This window comes from Apostichopus japonicus, chromosome 14 (genome assembly GCF_037975245.1).
Source record: "Apostichopus japonicus isolate 1M-3 chromosome 14, ASM3797524v1, whole genome shotgun sequence".
Classification (NCBI taxonomy): Eukaryota; Metazoa; Echinodermata; class Holothuroidea; order Aspidochirotida; family Stichopodidae; genus Apostichopus; species Apostichopus japonicus.
Genome location: NC_092574.1, coordinates 17,828,713 through 17,850,287, shown reverse-complemented (window position 1 = coordinate 17,850,287; position 21,575 = coordinate 17,828,713). Strand labels below are relative to the sequence as shown.

Genomic DNA, 21,575 nt, shown 5'->3' with positions numbered 1-21,575 from the left:
GTGTGCAGGAAGCATTTGATTAAACATACCGATCAATAGTCAACTTATATGATTGCCATTGAACAATTCACCACCCAGACATTTTCGATATAGCAGTAATCACATTTTATCAGCAAGTTGGAAATTTAAAAAAATACAATCGACGTTTGTTTTATAAGTTAAAGTGATACCGGGATGGTGCACGGCAGGGGCGGCTGTTATCATAAATTTCAGTTGCCCCCTTTTCAAATAATAATGAAAATTTTCCATTTGTTATATAAAAAGTGCCATTTTGCGTAGAAAGTAAGAAAGTGTAACTAAAAAGGACATACCCTTTTGCAATTTGCCGGGTTATTTAAGAAAAAAAAACACATATTGAGATTAGTATTAGAAATTGTGCTACAGAGTGCAAAGAACGAATGCATGCTGTCGGGAAGTTTTGAGTTGATTTTGTGGTTCAGTTCCCTCTCAAATCAATGTCACTTTCTTTCCCTGCACTGTTAGAAGAATAAAAAGATTGTATGTTTACGGTATAGAATACAGGCAGCCAGGACGCCGGCGCTATGACGTAATTTAACAGCTGTTTACGAAAACCGGTGTGACGATGTTTACGGGTACACTGAAGCAGTGAATCCAAGCCGTTATTTTCGGTTAAAAACGACTCCACTAATTCAAAGTTTACTTATTTTGTCGGGAAGAGTTTTCCTACTTTTATACCTATTTTTCATTAATCGATAATACCACCATTGCCTTCACACGCTAACAGATACTTTTTAAGAAAAGTCGCCCAGGAAAGAACCTGGGCACAAACACCAAACAACCAAACGACTGATCCGCTCTCAATCCCAGTCCCCTTGCATCGAGACTGTGACTGTGTGATCACGATTCCCCTAGAAGGGGACATAATGCTACACATGATAGCCAAAATGCCGAGAAGCGATCACACGCTACAAAATACCCCAAGTGATCGATCTGTGACTCCTTAATTGAAGGAGATATAAAGCTTCATAAGATATATTATCTATGCGGTAAGTTATAAGTAAATACCAACTTTGTGTATTAGCAAACAGCAAAAGTCTTCACTCAAAAAAATACATGCATTCATATCTGATGCAATATTCTAACAATCTACATGATTGTTTAGACACATTATGAGCATATATACGTGGGCACCTAAATCAAACGAGAATATAACCAAAAAAGTGTTGGGTAACACCTCTACAAAGAATATGCAAATTGACAGTGTCCCGATGTGTGCATGGTAAATTATACAAAACGGTAATAAAGTATGATTGCGCATTCACACAAAGGTTAAATAATTGGTGTTAAGTCATTATACCCACTATTAAATACAGTTTATACTTAAGAACCGCTATGCAATTAAAAGTGCGTTCAACTGTTTGGTATTCTACAACGGATAGCGAATGTTAATTTACGGTATTACGGTCCATTAACGTTCATAACGTTCTGTTAATTATATATATAAAACAGGCATTGAACGTTTACTAACAATGAATGCATATGCTGAAGAACGTTCCCGTTTATTTTAACCTTAACACTGTTTTATTGTACAAATGGCGTGCCACAGTAATATTACGTCAACATTTCACCTTTAATTTACTTTTTTTTTAAACAATGTTCCCCTTGAAGTCTGCTTCCCTCCTATACCCCACCCCCAGATTGTTAACTCTCTTTCATCGCCTCTTACTGTAGTGTATGTATAGTAAAGTTAGACAATTTAGTATCGAATAATTCAGTTGTCAAAACAAACTAACAATACTGCCGTAAGTAAAATGTCTGATTGGACGTGACCATTTTCGTCTCTCTATTTTTCTTTTAGCATTTTGTGGGCCAATGAACTCAAGATTACAGTTATATGGTATTTGAAGAATCAAGCAATCCATATTATAGACCCGCCCAAACAATGTAACTATTGAAATCACATCGGCTAGGCCAAGTTTTTAGGGGACCCCCACGTTTATTTCAAGCACAGTTAAATCAATAACACAGCTTAATGTGTGCAGGTGTCCATTATGGCTAAAATGGTGTATTGTTAAGATAACAATGTAGGTTTAAGGTTTGTGTGTATTCACTAAATGGCAGCGTCAGCTAACTGATTTAACTTTGTTGATGGAGAATGATCAACTTTGCAGTTGTGTATTTACTTGCATTTTTTGGTTGTTCCAAACGTGTCATAGTGTGGAATAAACGAAAAGAAAGAGAACATGGATGGCTGTTACCAAGTTAACTGGCATCCGATCGGCGCGATTCACACAGCCTGACAACAAACACCGACGCGCCATTCACAGGGCGACTCACGTTATGTATATATATATATATGAACATATTTAGCATTTGTGTATTATGTGACGAAAGTGTCACCGTCGGTCAAACTTACAGAGAAAAGGGTAAGTTTTGTTTTATCCATTCTAAAATTTCTCTAGTTCTTCTTGGTATAGAACATCATATATGCACCATGGAATGTATTGAAATATATACCATGAATTGAAAGCGAACGTAAATTGCCACGTTTCATTAATTCTTTCAACTGAAACCCCTTTATTCATATATTACGTTATATTATCCATTGATGGATTGTGTAGGCTTGCAAATTGTAGACGTAACATTCATTACTTTTCTGCGCGTCAAATCTATCGCCAGGATATTTAAATTCCGTAAACGGAAAGGTTACCATAGAACTATAAATAACATACACACTTTAACTGATCTTCGTTGACATTTAAAAGTCTGCCTCTTTTAAGGGTGATAAGTAAATGTCATAGATAATTCACCCCAATGGTTTTTTTTGTTTTATAATTTCAGAAATGCTAAAGAAGGTTAGTCGTAAGGTAAACAACTGTCACTTTATTTCCTAAGTTGTTCAATCCATGCTTTGTTTTGGCAAGGCCCAAATCCTTTTCTTTTGTCAACCATTACAAATATAAACAAGCTCAGCGGAAGTTAAAACAGCTCGGCTTGAGTTTTGTTTTTTAGTAAACCTATCGAACATTTTAGTCAACACAAGATCACAACTTATCAAACTATAATAGGGAACAACATATATTTGTTAACCAAGGAAAGTTATGAACATGGGCGTCCGCAAGGTTGGGGGCGGGGGAACGGGTGGGGAGCATTGCCCTTGGAAAATCAAAGTAGTAAAAAGGAAACAAGAAATGTGTTCTCACGTTAGAAATAGGGTAGACAGGTTTAATTTTGACGGCTAAAGGCCTTTAATGTCTATTTTAAAACGGTGCATCGCCTTTTTTATGGGACGGTTAATGAAAACCGGAAGTTTTTTCTCCTCTCTGGATTCTTTTTCTTTCTGTGGACGCCATTGGCCATTAAGACTCCATGCGGTTGTCACGTAGACACTGTAACATGTTAGTATTAATCATATGAAAAATGGGAATACCCCCCAAAAAATCATATTTTTCTATATGGTACTCCAATTACAAACGTGATTATCAAGCTTTATTATTTACTACAGTAATACAGAATTGAATTATCGAAAATCATCGACATATTTTTTTTCCGAAATTAATCCATAAATTTGCATAAAAGGGATTAGTGTATATCTTTTTCCGCTCTTAGGTATTAACTATATTGAAACAATAAATCAGTTTGCTTTTGTATATAAAGATATCTCATTTAAAACCAAGTCACAAGCAGTTATACCATATTTTGAGTCATACATTGTTGATTTACATAATAGATTCTGGACTGAAATTGTTATCTTTAAGTTAACACCATGTAGGAAAGTTATGAGGACGTATATCCCACATCCGCCCCCCGTCTTAAGAAGAGGAACGTGCGCAACATTTTATACGTTTGTAACTCAAGAATATGAAGAATATTTCGAATACTAGGTGAAGTAGATTTTGCCCATAACGGTGCTCAATACCCTCCACGGCAATCTTCGTCGTCCTATGAAAGAGAACAGGATGTTGAGAGGTTGGAGCTGGTAGGGAAGAAAGCGGGACAGAAATGAAGAGGGGGGGGGGGGGTATGAAGGCATTGGAACGGATAAGATACGGTTTGGTTGGGGGTATTGTAAGTTGACACTTTTAACCTAACAGGTAATAGACTGCAAGATGGAGATAGTAACATATATGTTCATTTTCTCTCGCTGGGATTCCATACCCGAGATGAGCCCCTTGTATATTGACACCAAGGGCGGCGGAACCGGGGGGGGCACAGGGGGCACGTGCCCCCCACTTTTCCTCAGGTTAAAAATGTGCCCTTTTTCTACATAAAAATTTCTAAATAAATAAAGAGATTACAAAGCGAAACCCACGTCGAATGAAATATTTCGGTGAGTTTTAAATGTTTACTACCACAGGAGTAGGAGCCCAATTTGATTGGGGGGGGGGGGGGGCTGTAACGACTTGCCCGAAAAATATTACCAAAATTTTTCGCGCTAAGCGCGCGCGTTCAACATGTTAATGTGCATATCATATAGGCATGCGTTGGTTATTACATCGCATGCCAATAACATACAATCATTTGCCGTCTTATAACCCTTCCAAATTGGTTAGAATTATTGGCAAAGTCGTTACAATAATAATGATCATAATAATATCAGTTTAACCATTGAAAAACACAGAAAATTATTTTTCTTTCAGTATTTTGACATATTTCATTTGCTTTCATGCATGTATCGATCGCGTGTGCAGGGACTTGGACTTTATAATGATTTTCCAATTTCCCAATTTGCACATTAGATATTGCAGTGCTAGTATGCATTGTTTACTTGAGGGGGGGGGGGGTGGCGTTGATGGAGTGATGTGTATACGCAAATAAGATAATACAATAAGAGTTATTAAGGGTACTAAATATCAGGCTGCATCGGTCCAATCGAATTTCTGCAAAGTGCCCTTCGACGTTGGTGCCCCCCCAGATTAAAAGTGCTTCCGCCGCCCTTGATTGACACCAGCCCGCAACCCTTAAAGAAAAACGCGAATATTACCGTTAGTTATTCCATTGAATTTTTATACGGTAGATCTATATTTCATACTTTTCGGTGTATATTAGGTATGCACAGCTGGTGGATGTGAACATCGCCATGTCCATATCTCCAGGCAACCGGGAACTCCCCGCCGATTCGATACAACTACCCGCTGCCGACATTGTCGACAAATACCAGTGGTTGAAGTTCAACGTCGGCGGAGTCTTGTTAGAGACCACCAGGGCATCCATCGATGAACTGAAAAGTGAATTCTTCGCTATGCTCCTGGATGCCGATCCACTGGAATTCCCAGGATATGGTATCAAAGGCGATGTTTATCGCATAGATCGTGATCCGGAGGCTTTGAGGGTGTTCTTCAATTACGGACGATACGGGAAGATAGTGTCGATACCCGATCACATATCGCAAACGTTTCTCGAAGAAGAAGGAACATTCTACAAAGTCGATGACAAAATCATTCGAGACTTAAAGAAATATTACGAGGAAAGAAGTAAAGGACCAAGTAGTGTACATCTCGAACGTGTTCGCATAACTGAAATGACGATGAACAAAAACATGATGCACCATAATGTTTACGGAGTTTTGAAAGGAACCAATATATTATGCTTCACGAAGGTATTAGGGAAAGGTAGCTGCCACAAGGACGTCACATCCAACTTTATATTTGAAACGCCGAGACCCAAATGTAAGTGCATGTATATGTTTATTATTTATTTCATATATTGGCCGGGGTATCGCATAGCCATAGCTTCATATGAGTAACCGGAAGTAACGATTGAGGGGAGAGGTTCATGAGGGATGGGAAGGTGAGGGATCAGTGGCAGTCAGCATCATTGTCCAACTTGTTTGACAACAATGAGGGGGAGGTGGGTGGGGGTGGACGGGGTCAGGTTGCTATACGCCAGTGCTCGTTCGGGGAAGAATAGTTTGTTCCTTTGTATGGGACTTTAAGAAGGGAGCCCGGTGACACGACTGTCTTTGGGCATAATCTGACTGTCTGGACGCCCTCTGTTGACCACCAACAGCAACTTTTTAACCTTGAGTTTTATTGGGGAAAACTTCGAGAAGGAATCATTCCATATAGGCTACCCTTAACACCAATCCGTTTGGTGTTGCTACTCAGCTATATGTATACATAAGGAGATTTTTCTTTAATGCATGTGTGTGTGTTAGTGTTTGGCAAATAATTCTCCTGTAATAACTAAAAACATACGGTACGATGAAAGCATGTTAGTCAGTATTTCATCATCACCAATATCTGCATAAACAACTTAAACTATGTAGCGTAGATCAGAAACAATTAGTATTTCAAATTTAAATAGCGCCACTAGATCGTTTTCCGTCTAGTTTTTCAAAAATCAAAAAACCTCACACTCGTGTCACCGTAGCATTGTGTATATAGTATTGATTCAGTTTCACATAGTAGTACATATCGCATGTGTCTTGAAGTTGACTGACCCTCATGACGTTTGACTTTAAAGGTCAATATGTCCAAAATATTCCTTCAATTAATTAATTCAGTCATTACTTCCTTTAGTGGGTAAATATGACACTTTCAGCAATTTTATCGTTCGGTTTTTGACAATACCCAAGGACCAGCTATTTTACTAAATTTGCAGCCATTTTGTTGTTGTAAGTAATCAACTTTAGCCACAGAGTTATCTTTGTACAAGTCAAAACAGAAGAAGAAGATTAACACACATTTTTATACATTTTTCATTTTGGTACGTGTAAAAAATTGACCAAGTTTAACAAGCCAAGATATATAACATTGTACCAGCAACAAATGCAGAAATGAATTGGAAAAGAAAGCCCATGAGTATGTTGTTTCAAAGTATAACGCATTTAAGTAACATTTCAAAAAGATCGAGAAGAAAGAACACAAAGTGTTGGGAATTGGAATATAGATCCTTTTCAAGGTTATAACTGAAAAATGATTTTTTTTTTCTCTTCCTAGAAGAGTCTTTGCCACTATAATTGAAGAGCAAATACTAAACAATATGTCAACTCGTTGATTTTGGAATTACTCTTCTAAAATTTCTTTAATTTTGATCAAATTGTTTTTGGAATGGAAAGACGGTTTCTATCAGAAGCAATTATTTTCTTTCCTTTCCGGTATTTCCAATCTCTCTATCTCTCTCTCTCTTTCTGTTTCTTTCTTTTGACATCTTCATCCTCCCAGATCCGTCTTTGTTCCGTGCCACTTGTCACAGGTGCAGTCATAAAATTTACATGGCTGACGATCCTCTGATTGGTGTTGAGGGCTGGTGTCATAAATGTGCTCGCTGTCTGAAATGCCAAGACATCCTATGCGAGTCTAATCGAGCAGATGTACCCGGTACTTCAGCTGACGGTAACAACATCATCAGAAAGACTGCTCAAGTCGTTTTTGTTCAAGAAGAAGACTCTTCTCCTCGGCCGCTCCTTGTTCACCAGGAAGCAGTTTACAATCCATCGATAATTAGAGAGACAGCTCCCGAAGATACGGATGACGGTGTCGAGCACGATGGGTCACGTGATCACGCCATCTTACAGGGACAGAGTCGGAGGAAAAGTGTAGTCGATGAAAGTTTAAACTTGCCCAAGTTGCCGAGATTAAAGATTAATGCACCCGCGCGTGATTCAACGCAACAGTTCTTTCCGGCTATAAGGCCGAACTTACGACAATCTTCAATTCCCGCTCGTTCCTCGTTGGAGAGCGTTAGATCATTTGAAGAATTTCTCTTAAACGGAAAGTGGTAGTTTTCATATTGGATCTGATATGATATGGCAATGACCACCCACCCCCCCCCCCCAAAAAAAAAAAACTCGTATACGTTTATACCAGATACATTTCATATACATACGTGCGCGCTAACAATCGAATGCACATACATGGGGCACTCAAGATCATTCTCATCCAACCTCTTCCCTTTGTGCTATGACACGTCCAGAGTCGATACGGCTCTGGCCACGCCCTCTCCCTCCTGCCATCAGTGTAAAGGTCACGATACAAATATAATGGTGATGACCCTATTCGACCCCTAGGAGGGTGTCCTTCAGGGGGGGGGGAGGAGGAAGGCCGGTAAAAACATAATAAACGGTTTATATTTTTGAATAAATGTTTTCTTTTATAGGAAGGGGCAACGGCTGCTCAGGTTTTTTTGTTTTTTTCGTTTTCTTGTTTTTTCGGAGTGTTGTCTGTATTTTACCGAAAAACTTGCGTATTAGCCGAAATAACACTTTGCTTTCCATAATAGAGAGAAGAAAGAGGCGCAAAGATATAGCAGAGAGGAGGGCAGGAGGGGTTGCCTGCAGGGAGGCCAAGAGAGGAGAAAACTAGTTTGATTTTCTTACAGCTAAGGGGGGGGGGGGGGGAGGGAGAGGAAGAGCTGAGGCAGTCAAAAGCAGAAGAGTAAGATTTCTCATGATGGGAATTCTTTTTTTTTAGTAACAACAAAGAGGAGCGAGGGGTCTAACCAAAAGAGAGATAACAATCGAATTTTGATTGATTGATTGATCGATTGATAAGCCCGGTTAATCAAGATTATTATAATAAACCTGGATTCTCGGCTGATTAACCTGGTTTACCAATTGATTGACCTAAATTATCAATTGATAGACCTAGATTACCGATAAAACGGTGTTTTCCCCCGATTTATTGGACAATTGGCTTGCCATGGGCCTTGACTTGATACAAGACTGTAAACCAGTTACTTTAACCATGCACTTGACCGAATCGCAAGAATAAAGCAAGAAAGAGTGTAACAAGATTGTTCAACTGTTTTATTTTGTCTTTCCAAGTCCGTGCTTTACAATATTCATTCTTACAGTTAATGCAAGAATTTCCAAATAGTACATGGCATTTTACTTTTATATTATATATTTATATGTATATCTATATTTAGCCCATTGCAAGAGCCTCGTATACGTAACCGAAAACAATTTCGCACAAACACACACACGCACACACACACACATAAAATATATTGGCAACGTACGTGCTAGCACTGTTCAACATGATAAAACGAAAGTGTGAATGTAAACATCATTATAAATAAATTTAATAAAAAAATAATATTAATCAAATAAAAATGAAACATTCTCTAGAGGGTCAGCGCATATCACGTGGGTATCACGTGAGGAATGCGTCAAACATTTCCTACGAGAAAAATCCTATCATATTTACGTTGGACCCTTCACCAGCCTTTGATTTCACGTTGCGTTAAAGCACATGAAACTATTTAACTTGAATCATGCACAGCATGACATTACACTGCAATAAACATTTACAAAATGCGTCAATTTACACACACAAAGTTACTCCGATCAATTTCCCGCGGTTTCCAACTGGACAAAATATCAGACGATATAATTCTAAGCCGCCATGTTGCTCAGTTATTTTTTGTAAAGATGATTCAATAAAGAAGACAAATATTAATTTGCAATACTTAACGACACTTTAATATACATGCTAAGTAAACAAGTTTTTATGGCTTAACGTAATACATTACATCCATGTTAATTTATGAAACAATAACCCACCGAATAAAATCTATAAGACCAATAATAACAACACATAACTTATTTTCTTTTTTGGATTTTATTGTGATTTTTTTATTTTGTTTTTTATTTTTGAAAAATGTGCAATACGGATCCATATATCAATTTTAAGACATATTTAAAACATACCGGGCAGTTAATTGTAGCAGTAACTATAGTAGCCTATATTCATATATTCACGTTTTAACTTCCCGGATGTTTGCCAGCTAATTTGCTGAAATCTCTTTCGAGTTTAAAGTTTCTGTCCTATAAATATCTACGAGGATAACATGTGACCTGAACATGGAAGTATAGCTCCTATACGTGAGTGCCATGAATAATTTGTCGAATTCAGCCTTATTATCAGTTTCATCATAAAGTATGACTGAAGGCACAACAACAAATGTGATATACGGTACCTTATACAGACCATACATGAGTTCTCAAGTACATTTATACAAGGATCAATCACAAACATCGGTTGACTAATTTCCCGAGAGAACCAAGTTTGCACTCTAGATTTAGTAATGTGTAGATTAGGCCGACAGACAGGGCGCTCCAGCTTAAGATATTAAGCGCCCACAGTAACCGATTAATGCAAGATTCTTGACAGATTTAGTTGGACTCAAATTATTCACTGACCAGATTCGACCCGCATACCGCCTATCAAGAAACCGTGTACTACTCTATTAAATGCAAATTCTGTCACTATCAGTCCAGAAGAAGCCTTAATTTTACTTTGAATTTTGCGGAATTATTAACCTTAAAAATCGGAGGGTTAACACTCAAAGTGGATGGACTTCCTAGTTTAACAGTATCCAATTAGGTCAGCTTCTATCAACCAATATAAATTTGAATGGAAAACATAACCCTATTGTAGCCTCATATGACATTTAAGCATTGCATTACAAAGTTATAACGGCCAAATGGTGTTGACATTCGCCTTTATGTGTCTGATGGTTATCTTTAATTTATTTTTGAAAAAGTCATAAATAGATAAACAGTTAGAAGGTTTGACGGGAGAAGCTGATATCATCATCAAATCTGCGTTAAAGGAGCAGTCCATACATTTATAAAGCATCTTTTTAAAGATCAATATCTTGAGAACCACAATAGATATAGAAAGCTGACCTGCATTAAAACTGTTGTACTTATTTATTAATACACACACACGTAAACGCACACAAACAAAACAGCCACACTAAAGTCATCCATTAAAGGATGATAAAATGAAGCAAAAAAAAAATAACTAAAATAATAATCCCTCGATAGTAGGGACTGCTTTCCTTGAAGCTAGTTCCACTTCTGATTATATGTAAATATATATATATATGACTATATATATGACTATATATATAACTATATATATATGACTATATATATGACTATATATATATATGTATATATATGAATATGTGTAAAAATTATATATAAAATGAATGTGTAAAAGGTCGTGAAGTGGAATTTGCCTGGTGTGTTGATCTATTGACCTCTTTACCAAATCTGTTTTAAAGGGTGACATTTCGCACAAATGTTATTTTGAAATTTCGTAAGAAAACATTGTTATCATCACGTGTTGTATTTCTATGTCAATTTTGATTTTTCAGAAAATCAGAGTCTCATTTATTAATTAAAGTGGCTGGGCAACTTAGACTTACACAGATCCAACATAAAACTTCAACAGAAAAGAGGGTGGAATGGAAGGACGAATTAGAGGTAATAGTAATGATGGTGTTTGTAGAAAGGAGGAGTAGGGGAGGGAGGGGGGTTAACATGGTGTTAAATGTATATCAACTTCAATACTATCTTTGTAATAGCGACGTTTCTTACCTTGAAATGCTTTCGAGAAACCATGTAGCACCGACACACCGTTTTGTTTTTAATTGATACATCAAAATATGTTAGGTTACCGTCATGCCATTACTCCAGTGAGGTAGGGGAGGAGAAAAGGTTCAAGTGTGTGTGTGTGTGTTGGTATTGCGTGTGTGTTTGAGGGTTTTAGTGGTACCGGTGACACAGAAAACCGACGTAGACACACAAAAATAACTTCTGCTACATGTCATCCCATATTTCCAGTATGGAATCGAAAGTTTTCCATACGAAAAAAATACAAAATACAACAATATTAATGTAGGTCCTTTCTATGTCCAGTCGTTTTGTTATGTTTGCCGCTTTAATGCGGTTCAATATATAACGTGTTTATATACCGTACCGTATCATCAATGATTCTCCTTAATGACGCAATAAGCAATACATCATCAAGGATTGGTGGGGGGGGGGCACCCCTGATTCTGCCCCAATTATTCATCAACCATATCGAGCATACATAATCCCTCCTGAGATTGACGGGTGAAAACCACTCTCTTCGATCGAAGAAATCGAATATAAGAATTAAAAATAGTAGAAAACATTTCCGCTACAACTTGTGAACCAAAAAGGTAGATAGCTAATGTCTGTTGTATTTGATCATTTTCGTCTTGTCTTGCTTGTGTAATCACATTGTCTCTACAATTATTTCCTATTAGCGTCGCAGCGTCAATGAAACATTGCGGGGATAACATTAATGTGGATAGTGCATCGTTCCGTATATACCTTGATCATCTTGTACGTAATGACGTAACTTAGCAAGACATACATATACAGTCATTACTAAGTCGAATTTCTAGCTTAGTCAGGAAGGCTGACATTGTTTTTTTTTTCTTGCTATACGTAGTATAATCGCAACCAGACCAGATAATTAATGGAAATTATACATGGATGTCTGAAAGACATGCATAAACAAAATGTATCAAAAAAGCACAGGGTTTCTATATGTTGAGTTAAGAACCACGTTTCAGGCTTATTTCTGATAATTCTTGACGATAGTTAGAATACAATATACCATAACAATGTGAATTATTTACCACGAATAGTTATCATGTTTTCATTTCAAATAATAAACTAAGAGCGGCGAATATTTTAGAAATGTTTCCATGTAATTTTTTACGTATGCAGCATATACACTATTGTCAAACTACGTTTCTGGGCGACGAAAATGATTAAACATTGATTTCAAATTCATTTATCATTCGCTCATTAAACATTTTAATTAAGTGAGAGGGAGAAGAAAAAAAAGTCTCAGGCGGATGACTTCCTTTAACGACATTGTCGATAACATGATACAAGCTGCTACTAAGAGTTTGATTTTCTTTCAAATTGTTCTTTTTTCAACATGAAAAATGCCTTTTTTTTTAATCAAAAAAGTTTACGTTTTGATTTGGAATTATTTTTGATGTTGGCGCTTTATAGTTCCTCAACATATAGTGCCTTGCGAAAGTCACGTGCTATAATCATAGGCAACCTGTTCTACTGATAGAAATGAAGCAGTAATACTAACATTTGGAACTCTTGGAATTTACTCAAGATCCTGTCGGAAGAGTAACTATCAAAATGCTTTTCGGTAAGAGAAGATATTAGCGACTTAACTACAGAGATGTGTATGTATGCATGTGGGGGGGGGGGGGTGCGGTGATGAAGAGGGGTCAGGGATGGCATGAGAGTTCCTGATGCTGACACTAAAACCTCCTATACCGTCGTCGCAAAAATTATACATAAATAATTCATGTCAATGGCGTCGAAATACGTGTTAAGTAAGCTCGTAGTTGATTCAAACCATATCGTAAACGTCCTCAACTATTTTATGGAGCGCCAAAGAAGAACATGATGGAAATTGATGATCAATTTATTCACGTTGGCGTATCTAGTCACGTATATACTACCACTTATACTTGTTATTCTACTCTGGATGATTCTAAAATGTTCGTTATGGATTCAACGGCTTTCCCGTTCATGACGTCACGCAATGAATAAACCTGAAAAGGCTTCATTCATTGAATATAACCTTATAGTCTAGTTATGTGAGGACATCGAAGGATACCATGAGGAGTTTTTACTTTTTGAAATTCCAAAGTGTTTGTAGCCAATTATTAAAACAAACTGCCCAAACCTCCATGCTCTTCCATGCAGATGCAGATATTAATTAAGCACACATGTTAACACACATTCAGGACGGTTTAACCTCTGCAGTATATGCATATGTTAAAAACACAGACACCCAGAGCAGTCATATCTGTAAAAGTCATCGTACGTCACATAAGCTTTGTTGGATCAATTTATGACCTTCCAGAGACTGTTTGATGGTTGTAGGTTAACCCCCCCCCCCCCACACCTCCATTGCAATATATAGATATATGTCACAGCAACCACTCGTCACGAATATTCAACATTTTAGGCTGACTTTACTGCCCAATACCGTGGGGATGGGGGGGGGGATGCCGAGTGAGTCAACTGTTAATCTTCTTTTTTTTAGTCATCCTCCAAATATATGTGAATAAAACTTATTTGGAAAGTTAGAAACTCCAACAAATTATGTTTGTAAACTTCTAGCTAAATTTATCGAGTTTACTGAAGTTCGGAACAATAATCATCATAAATATAATCATCATAACCAGTCAGTTATGTTTACGACGCTAAAGCGACCACGAATGTGGGAGGAACCCGCAAGGGCTTATAGATTACAACTGTCACGTCCGGTGGCTTCCAATTCAACATTTTACTCAAATTTGGAATCTTTTCCATTTAGAAAGTCATTTCCAGATGGGAAAACCGTAGATTGCTCTTGGATGAAAAACCCACCTTACTATGACCTGGGCCGGGGATCGAACCCCGAACCTGCAGATTGTCCCAACCGGTTGTTACTACATGTGGAAAATAAGAGTTAATATCTGCCTTAAATACTGTGTGTTTGTTTTGGCTTACCTTTCCCGCCTTATCAATAGTACACATCCTGTGTTGTTTCTACATAAACGTCATTATACAATCAAGTTATTAATATCCAGCATTAACGACATAATCACAAATTTCCCTCAAAGCCTAGAAATCGAAACCAGAGCACCTTTTCTCATCGGTAACACGCATATTCATGCTTTACGTAAACACATCAAGGCAGGTACCTCGCCTTAAACGAGGCATTCAACATTACTATTGACTGAGCTCTGCATGCGAGCCGGGACAGTCCAGTGAAAGCACTAATGTATAACCATACTTCCATGGTACACGGGTGATAGAGAGTGATGTAGCCATAGTTGTTCATCAAGTGGGGTGGGGGGGGGGCAGACGGAGGAGAGAAGGGAACTAATGTGAGTGATTTGTGATTTTGAGTGAGCAAATTATGTTAACTGAAAAGAAAGTTGGTTATTTTTCTTCAACATCATATAGTACATATAGATCAGCATCATCAATCTGTATTTATAAAGCGCTGATATCGTGGAACACTTCAAAGGCGCCTTGAAGGAAGAAGGCTTTCTTGAAACTGTTCAGTGAGTGGCAATGTCTGAGTTCATGAGGCATGGAATTCCAAAAACGAGTTCCAGTTATAGAAAATTCTGGACCATCGTATCCACTGAATTTGAAGCAAGGCTCAATTAGGAGATTAACATGTTGAGAGCGGAGAGAACGAGTTGGCTTGTAAGGGGAGATAAGATCACACAAATATTGAGGTGTTTGCCCATGAAGAATTTTGTAGTTGATTCTTTGTTTGAGGTATGGTTTACATAGGCCCTCTTATTTCCTCCATTGTCTCGGTCTTTACAAGTTGTAGGCAGTGTTAGGTTACGACATAGACAAAGTAGGCCATAGCCTATAGGGCCCCGCAAACTTTTCGCAGCCCCGAACTTTGGTAAATTTCCCACAAAGTAACATGAGGCTTCATGTAATTATGCAAATAGATTCACCCCCGTGTCAAGTGTATGTATTAATGATTCGTACATTCCCAACCATTTGACGAAATACATCGTGACTTCCAGGACATCCTTGTCGACTTTGAAAATGATCTCCAGAAAAAGAAAGGTTAATTTGATGGATATGTCTTCAGTCAAAGGATAAATAGGGCCTATAGACCCGGTTATAGTTGTAAATCCGGTCTTGGTTGTAGGGTTGCTAAGGGTAACGTTGATAGCTGCAAACTCAGAACAAGTCCCTTTACACGAGTACCTTCTACATCCAAAGCGCGAAGCATTTTTTGTCTAGGAGGGGGTTGGGAGGAGGGGGAGGGTTGTAACCGAAATGCATGCAGTACGCGTAACCCCCAAAATATGGGTAATCGTCGTCTTCATTCTTCGAGGGCGCTATTTCATGAACCAGCTGCGCTATCATTCATCTTTTAGTGCCGAAAACAGAAAGCAACACCAGCGAGATTCTGCTTTGCCCGCTAAGTCGGTGATCGTCTCTACACACCGAGCCGAGCGTCTGATGTTGGCTCCAGCGACACCGAATGGGTACACGTGGGTTCACCTAGCCGGTCGGTACGACTCGGCGGTCCCTGACTGTAGCCGCGGGACGATCGCCCGTTCATGTTTGACATGACTCGAGACCCGACATCCTCTGGAGCATATCCTTGAACGATGCTTGCCACCTAAGATATGACAAAGAAGAGTAAAAGAGAAGAAAGAAGAAAAGGATGAATGACATTGCAAGAACAAGGGCATCCGAAACTGGGAGAATGGGGGTGGGGCGGGGGCGCTGGGGTCGTTGAAACGGACTCCCATGAAGGGCCGGGGATCTTGGCGACCTCTCGCACAGAGAAAAGTAGAAGTCAAATGGTGCTTTCCCTATAACCATGCATCTGCCTTTTCGTAATTTAGCAGGGGCTTATGCATGAGGGGTGCTGCGGCCCTGTGATATTTGAAACGTACTCCCGCTCTCCCACACACCTTTGAAATCCGTGTGTATGTCACTGTGAGTAATAGCCAATTAAAGGTTGTAAATATATTAACTGCTTTGGTTAGATTGGTACGGTTCTCCGGTACATAATAGTTACAACTCAAAAATGATCTTTTATTAAGGTGATATACTTTTCGCTTTTTTCAAAGCACATTGACAATTTCAATGAATTGACAGATTATGTTTGTACATTGGGATACTCTTAATACGTTTAACATTCGAAACATGTTTAGCTCTAAAACTCTCTTGGATTATCAATGGTAGTTTTTTTTTAAGGGCGTTTTTACTTTCTTTGTCAATTCAGCTCCTTAGTCAATTACAGCGGAAGAAGATCCACTTTCTTGTAGGACGAACATGCTCCTCAATTCTACGTCATCGTAAGTGTTGTCATAGCAACTATGTTTCATACGCGCCAATTTGTGATTGCAATCACCCTTGAAGTCGCCGTTAAAAGGAAAATGAAGAAGGATAAGAACAAGATAAAATGGCATCACCCATGGTAAACGTGGACGATCTTGTAAACCTAAGTAGTAAGCGAAAGAAATTTAGGGAATCCTCGCAGGAATATACTTCATCCACGAAGGAAAGAATGGCTTCATCTGACTTTGCACGATCAATAAAGGAAGGTGAATGTGGTAACCCCCGCCCCCCCCCCCCCCCACACACACACATTTTTCCAATTTCCAATTTCCCACTATCTTTTTCCTTTCTCAATTACTTTAATTGTTGAAGCTTCAGTGTTATTCGAAAACTAGATATTTATCCATCTACTTTTGCCTCTGAAGAAACAACTGTTCAGATGTAAAGTGAAACCCCCGCACATTCCCTAACACACCCCCGTCCCAACATCGCACCTTACCCCCAAGCCGTTCAACCCGATTATAAACATAACGTAGCTGGACAAGTTACATAGCAGAAGATAACATTTCCTTCCTTCTGTAAATAGTGAAATCTTATACCTGCTTCAACATCGCGAGAAGCATTATTCAGAAATTGTCTAATGATTAATTTGACATTTGGGAGAAAAAAAAAATCCACTTTCAAGAGATTTTCAAGTTTCACGAAGTCGCCGATTTATGTGTCACGTCACTGTAATATATAATTCAAAGTAAGAGATGTTAACATCATTTTCGATGAGGTTTTACAAAACCTATTTCCGAATAGTCAAGTATATATATATATATCTTAACTCTTTAATCTGATTTTTTTGAAGTGTTAGGAAATAAAATCAAAAACAGAAAAAAGAAAAAAAGAAGATTAAGATCTAGAAATGTATTGGAAGTAACAACCGTTATAACGAGTTTGACGGCTGAATTTACCAAGCTTTACTCTTGAAGGGGGGGGGGGCTAGGCGGTGGGGGTAGTTAATTTCTGCAGACAATCTGTAAGTATTCATTTGAAAGAATGACACGTTTAACGTTCGAAATCTGTCGAGCTCTAAAACTGTCTGGATTATCAATGGTAGTTTTTTTAAGGGCGTTTTAGTTCTTTGTCAATTCATTTTCTTGGTCAATTACAGCGGAAGAATATCAATTTTCTGTATATTCAAGTATATATATCTTAAATCTCTAACCTGATTTTGGAGAAGTGTTAGGTAATAAAATAAAAAAAAATCAGAGAAAAGAAGAAGATTAAGATCTAAAAATGTATTGAAAGTAACAACCGCTGTAACGTGTTTGACGGCTGAATTTACCAAGCTTTATTCTTGAAGGGTAGGGGGGGGGGGCTAGGCGACGGGGGTAGTTAATTTATTCAGACAATCTGTAAGTAGCATGTTCATTTGAAGAATGACAGGAATTTGGCAACCAAATGTGAAAGCTTTATAAGCGGAAATCTCAAAATGGAGAGAGAGAGAGAGAAATAATTGTTTCACTCGTCCCACGAGTCTGGTGAAACCTGATGATGGCAATATGCTGATATGATATGATACTTATTGTGTTATAATCAATTGGCTGTTAAGTATAGTATACCTATTTGTTAATGTGTTGTGGACTTGTAGCCTAACTGGGTAATAATTGTAACGTTCCTCATCTTAATTGACAAATGCCTTGTAGCCTAATTGGATAGTGTGTTGTAGCCATTTTGGATAATGTGTTGAAGACATCTTGGCTATAATGTGCTTTAGACAGGCTATACTTCTTTGTGTGCGGTGTTGTGGCCCTCTCGACAAATGTGTTATAGCCCGACAAATTTGCTAATGTATTGTAGCCGATCCTTTTGTAGCTTTGTTTGCTAATGTATTATACCGTACCTATATAGTGGCTAATTATATATAATGTAGCTCGGCCATTGGCTGGTGATTTATAACCCACGGTATTAACTCATGTGTTTTAATCCTGTTGTGTTAATATGTTTTAGTCCTATTATATGGTGTTCTATATATGAGTCTGGTAAGCATTATATTACGCCTGATTGTTCATCGATTCTATACTAAAAAATCGCCGAAGTCGAAGTGATAAGAAATCAAACGGATAGACAACGAAAGATTATTATCATTTAAACATTTCATTTGATTTTTGTGTTTGTTCACCTTAGTATATAGGCTACTGTATACATGTTTAATATAGGCCTATATGTTATGTATAATATGCAATGTAACATATTTGCTTTGAGAGGAATCATTTCTTGTTGTTTCAGCGCCCCTAACATATGTTATGGCATATCGGTTAAAGCCTTATGTTCATATTTGTTGTTTTATAGACGAAAAAGTTCCCCAAAACTCTGGTTCGCGAACCCAAACATGGGCCCATCAAGCTGTAACCTTTTAAAAATTGATGGGTCGTGACTATATCACTAGGGTAATTACAAATTGGGTCGCCAAGGTATAACCGATTGGATTGCAAGGGTATATCTACAGGTGTATTTGCTTAAAATTAATTTTATGTAAAGCCAGTTGGCCGTTTCATTTGGTGCAATATTTTGATCAACTGTCGTTGCAAGCAATATCAGAGTTGTAATTTAAAGTTACTCCTACCCACATGTATTGAACTGTTTTATCAATTGAAAACTTGGCTGAGTTGATTACACTTGCGAGGTTTATACCCCCCCCCCCCCCACCAACCGCCTTCCACATGAGAGAACATATACAACTTAAAAGATAAATCATTTTGATGCTTCCGTGTGTTAGGCCTCCCAAAATAAGATCTAAAAATACATTTCCTGATCTGAAGTGATATAAATAATATAAGGAAAATCTCATCAGATGCGGAAACCGAGCATTATAAATATATATATTTTTTTCTTATCATTTTATATTGTAACTTCTGTTACATAAAATTGATGAGAACGATCATTTATGTGACAAGGAAAATAAAAAAGATTTAGAGAACAAAAATAGGTGTCGACAGAACCTTTTCTCGCTAAAATTACCTGAGCACTTAAAATAAGTATTTGATAAGACTTAGAAGGCACTGAGCATTTGTTAAATATCAAAGTTGAATGGCCATATGAAGATTCAAGACTACAATGATATAAGATACACATTACATATATATATATATATATATATATATATATATATATATATATATATATATATATATATATATATATATATATATATATATTTATAGGAATAACGGAAAAACTGTTAAACAACTATGCTGCATTTAGAGAAAGGCTGGATCTCGAGTGAGATACAATAATTGAATTAGGTAAGTGATTGGAAGTAAAACAGCCAATGTTTGGTTTTTGCAGAGCTTTCGAGCAAAACTAGCTCTTCTTCAGTGCATGATCACCGAAAGTGATCTTCTTCAGTGCATGATCACCGAAAGTGATATATATATATATATATATATATATATATATATATATATATATATATATATATATATATATATATATATATATATATATATATATATATTCTGTTCAAACGCATATCCTGGAAACAAACCATTATCTTCTTCCTTGGAGTTACATTACACTATGTATTGTGTCATGGTGGGAAAAGAAAACTTAAAGTGAAGATTCGACCACTCTAACTATAAGGTCGCCTTATACCCCTTTCGACCCTCTGTAAGAACATTGTCTTCTTATATAATACTGGCATACTGGCACCTAGTCGATGCACCAGGGAGCTGCTAATAAATAACTGATGTGAGTCCCTGCATGCATACACGTATATCGTCAATGGTCATACTTAATGCTACAAAAGTGTTTTGGTGTAGTCATTAAATGGCTTTATATATATTGCTTTTTGGAAATTGCGTCGATGGTATTGGATCCTATAACTACAAATCTACATGGTTAACTTTCAAGCAGTCCAATTTAATTTGAAAACATGAAGTAAAAGTTCAAATTTGCCTCTCACATTATGGTTGACATGTTTTATGAAAAGAAGTGTCTGCAGGGAGATTTTGAGTCAATTCAAAGTCATTAATTTGCATATTCCATCCCTAAACCTCCATTGGTGAACAAAAAGTCTAAAACAGATAGATCAATTGAAATATTGAGTAAAACTCATTTAGGCTAAGTTCCAAAGAATGAATATTAAATCGTTGAGAGTGACAAGGATGATCACTTTTTTGAGGAGAAATTTCTTCTTCTTCTTTCCAAGGGTAAAATACCTACAATATGATTAAAAGTAAAGTGTAAACATTCACATATTTAGACGTACTTTTGCTCAAAATCAGTTTTCCGGTAAGTGCCTCAAGAGAGCGGTTAGTTTTGGACACTTTTCAAAGCGTGAATCCTCACTATTTGGTGTTAATGTTTTACTGCGTTTGGTGAGAATTAATTTTCACTAAATTAAAACATATTTTACGCATCGGCGTGAACCTAGGCCCTTTTATACTAACACGATCATGTATATAGTAGGCTATCCTTAAGTTCATTATTTAGCTTGTTCATTATATGCAGATGCATATCATAAAACATAAAGCCTAAGCTCTTTGACTAACACAATGACAAATCCTGCCATGTATATATGTACCAGGCCTAAACACAGTGCTATGTTCAATTGTCAATATTGAAACGAAGTGAAAAAAATCTAATAGGTTATAGCAGTCTATCACAGTACGGCACTAAATATACGGTTTCCAATAACTACCATGTCGTTCTCATTGGAAGTCCGTATTTGCCTTATAGTTCAAACCGTGAGTGAACTTAATTGAACTAAAATCTTACTTTTCATCCCGGCATGTGGATAATATCGATAAAAGACAAGGAACTATAACGACTCTAGAGAATTCTATTTAAATTCAGGACATCAAACTAACATGTGCACATGAGTACTTTTGACTCATATACAGTAATATAACAATGTTCATACAAGGGTAGGCCTATGTGTGTTTGAATGGCTCTTCGTGTTCATGTTATGAGCATCCCGCAAGATTTCTCAGCCAAATCA

The 21,575-nt window shown here is 37.3% G+C and overlaps 2 protein-coding genes across 5 annotated transcripts in view; one reads left to right on the top strand and one right to left on the bottom strand.

The window, feature by feature from the left end:
- The first annotated feature begins 1,971 nt into the window (after positions 1 to 1,971).
- Positions 1,972 to 7,735, top strand: LOC139979404 (uncharacterized). 3 transcript variants are annotated; one of them, XM_071990169.1, is made up of 4 exons: positions 1,972 to 2,387; positions 2,803 to 2,816; positions 5,011 to 5,630; positions 7,128 to 7,735. In XM_071990169.1, the coding sequence occupies exons 3-4, from the start codon at positions 5,042 to 5,044 to the stop codon at positions 7,685 to 7,687; spliced, it is 1,149 nt and encodes a 382-aa protein (XP_071846270.1). In that variant the 5' UTR covers positions 1,972 to 2,387; positions 2,803 to 2,816; positions 5,011 to 5,041; the 3' UTR covers positions 7,688 to 7,735. The 3 variants fall into 3 exon arrangements, with proteins under 3 accessions (XP_071846270.1, XP_071846267.1, XP_071846268.1); XM_071990166.1 differs by lacking the exon at positions 2,803 to 2,816 and having other exon boundaries at positions 1,973 to 2,387; XM_071990167.1 differs by lacking the exon at positions 1,972 to 2,387 and having other exon boundaries at positions 2,803 to 2,828.
- A 957-nt stretch (positions 7,736 to 8,692) lies between these two features.
- Positions 8,693 to 21,575, bottom strand: part of LOC139979401 (gamma-aminobutyric acid type B receptor subunit 2-like) — a 154,442-nt gene continuing 141,559 nt past the window's right edge. For both annotated transcript variants that reach the window (XM_071990163.1, XM_071990164.1), the window contains one exon: positions 8,693 to 15,917. In XM_071990163.1, the coding sequence (XP_071846264.1) occupies positions 15,732 to 15,917 (186 nt within the window). In that variant the 3' untranslated portion in view covers positions 8,693 to 15,731. The remainder of the gene's footprint in view (positions 15,918 to 21,575) is intronic.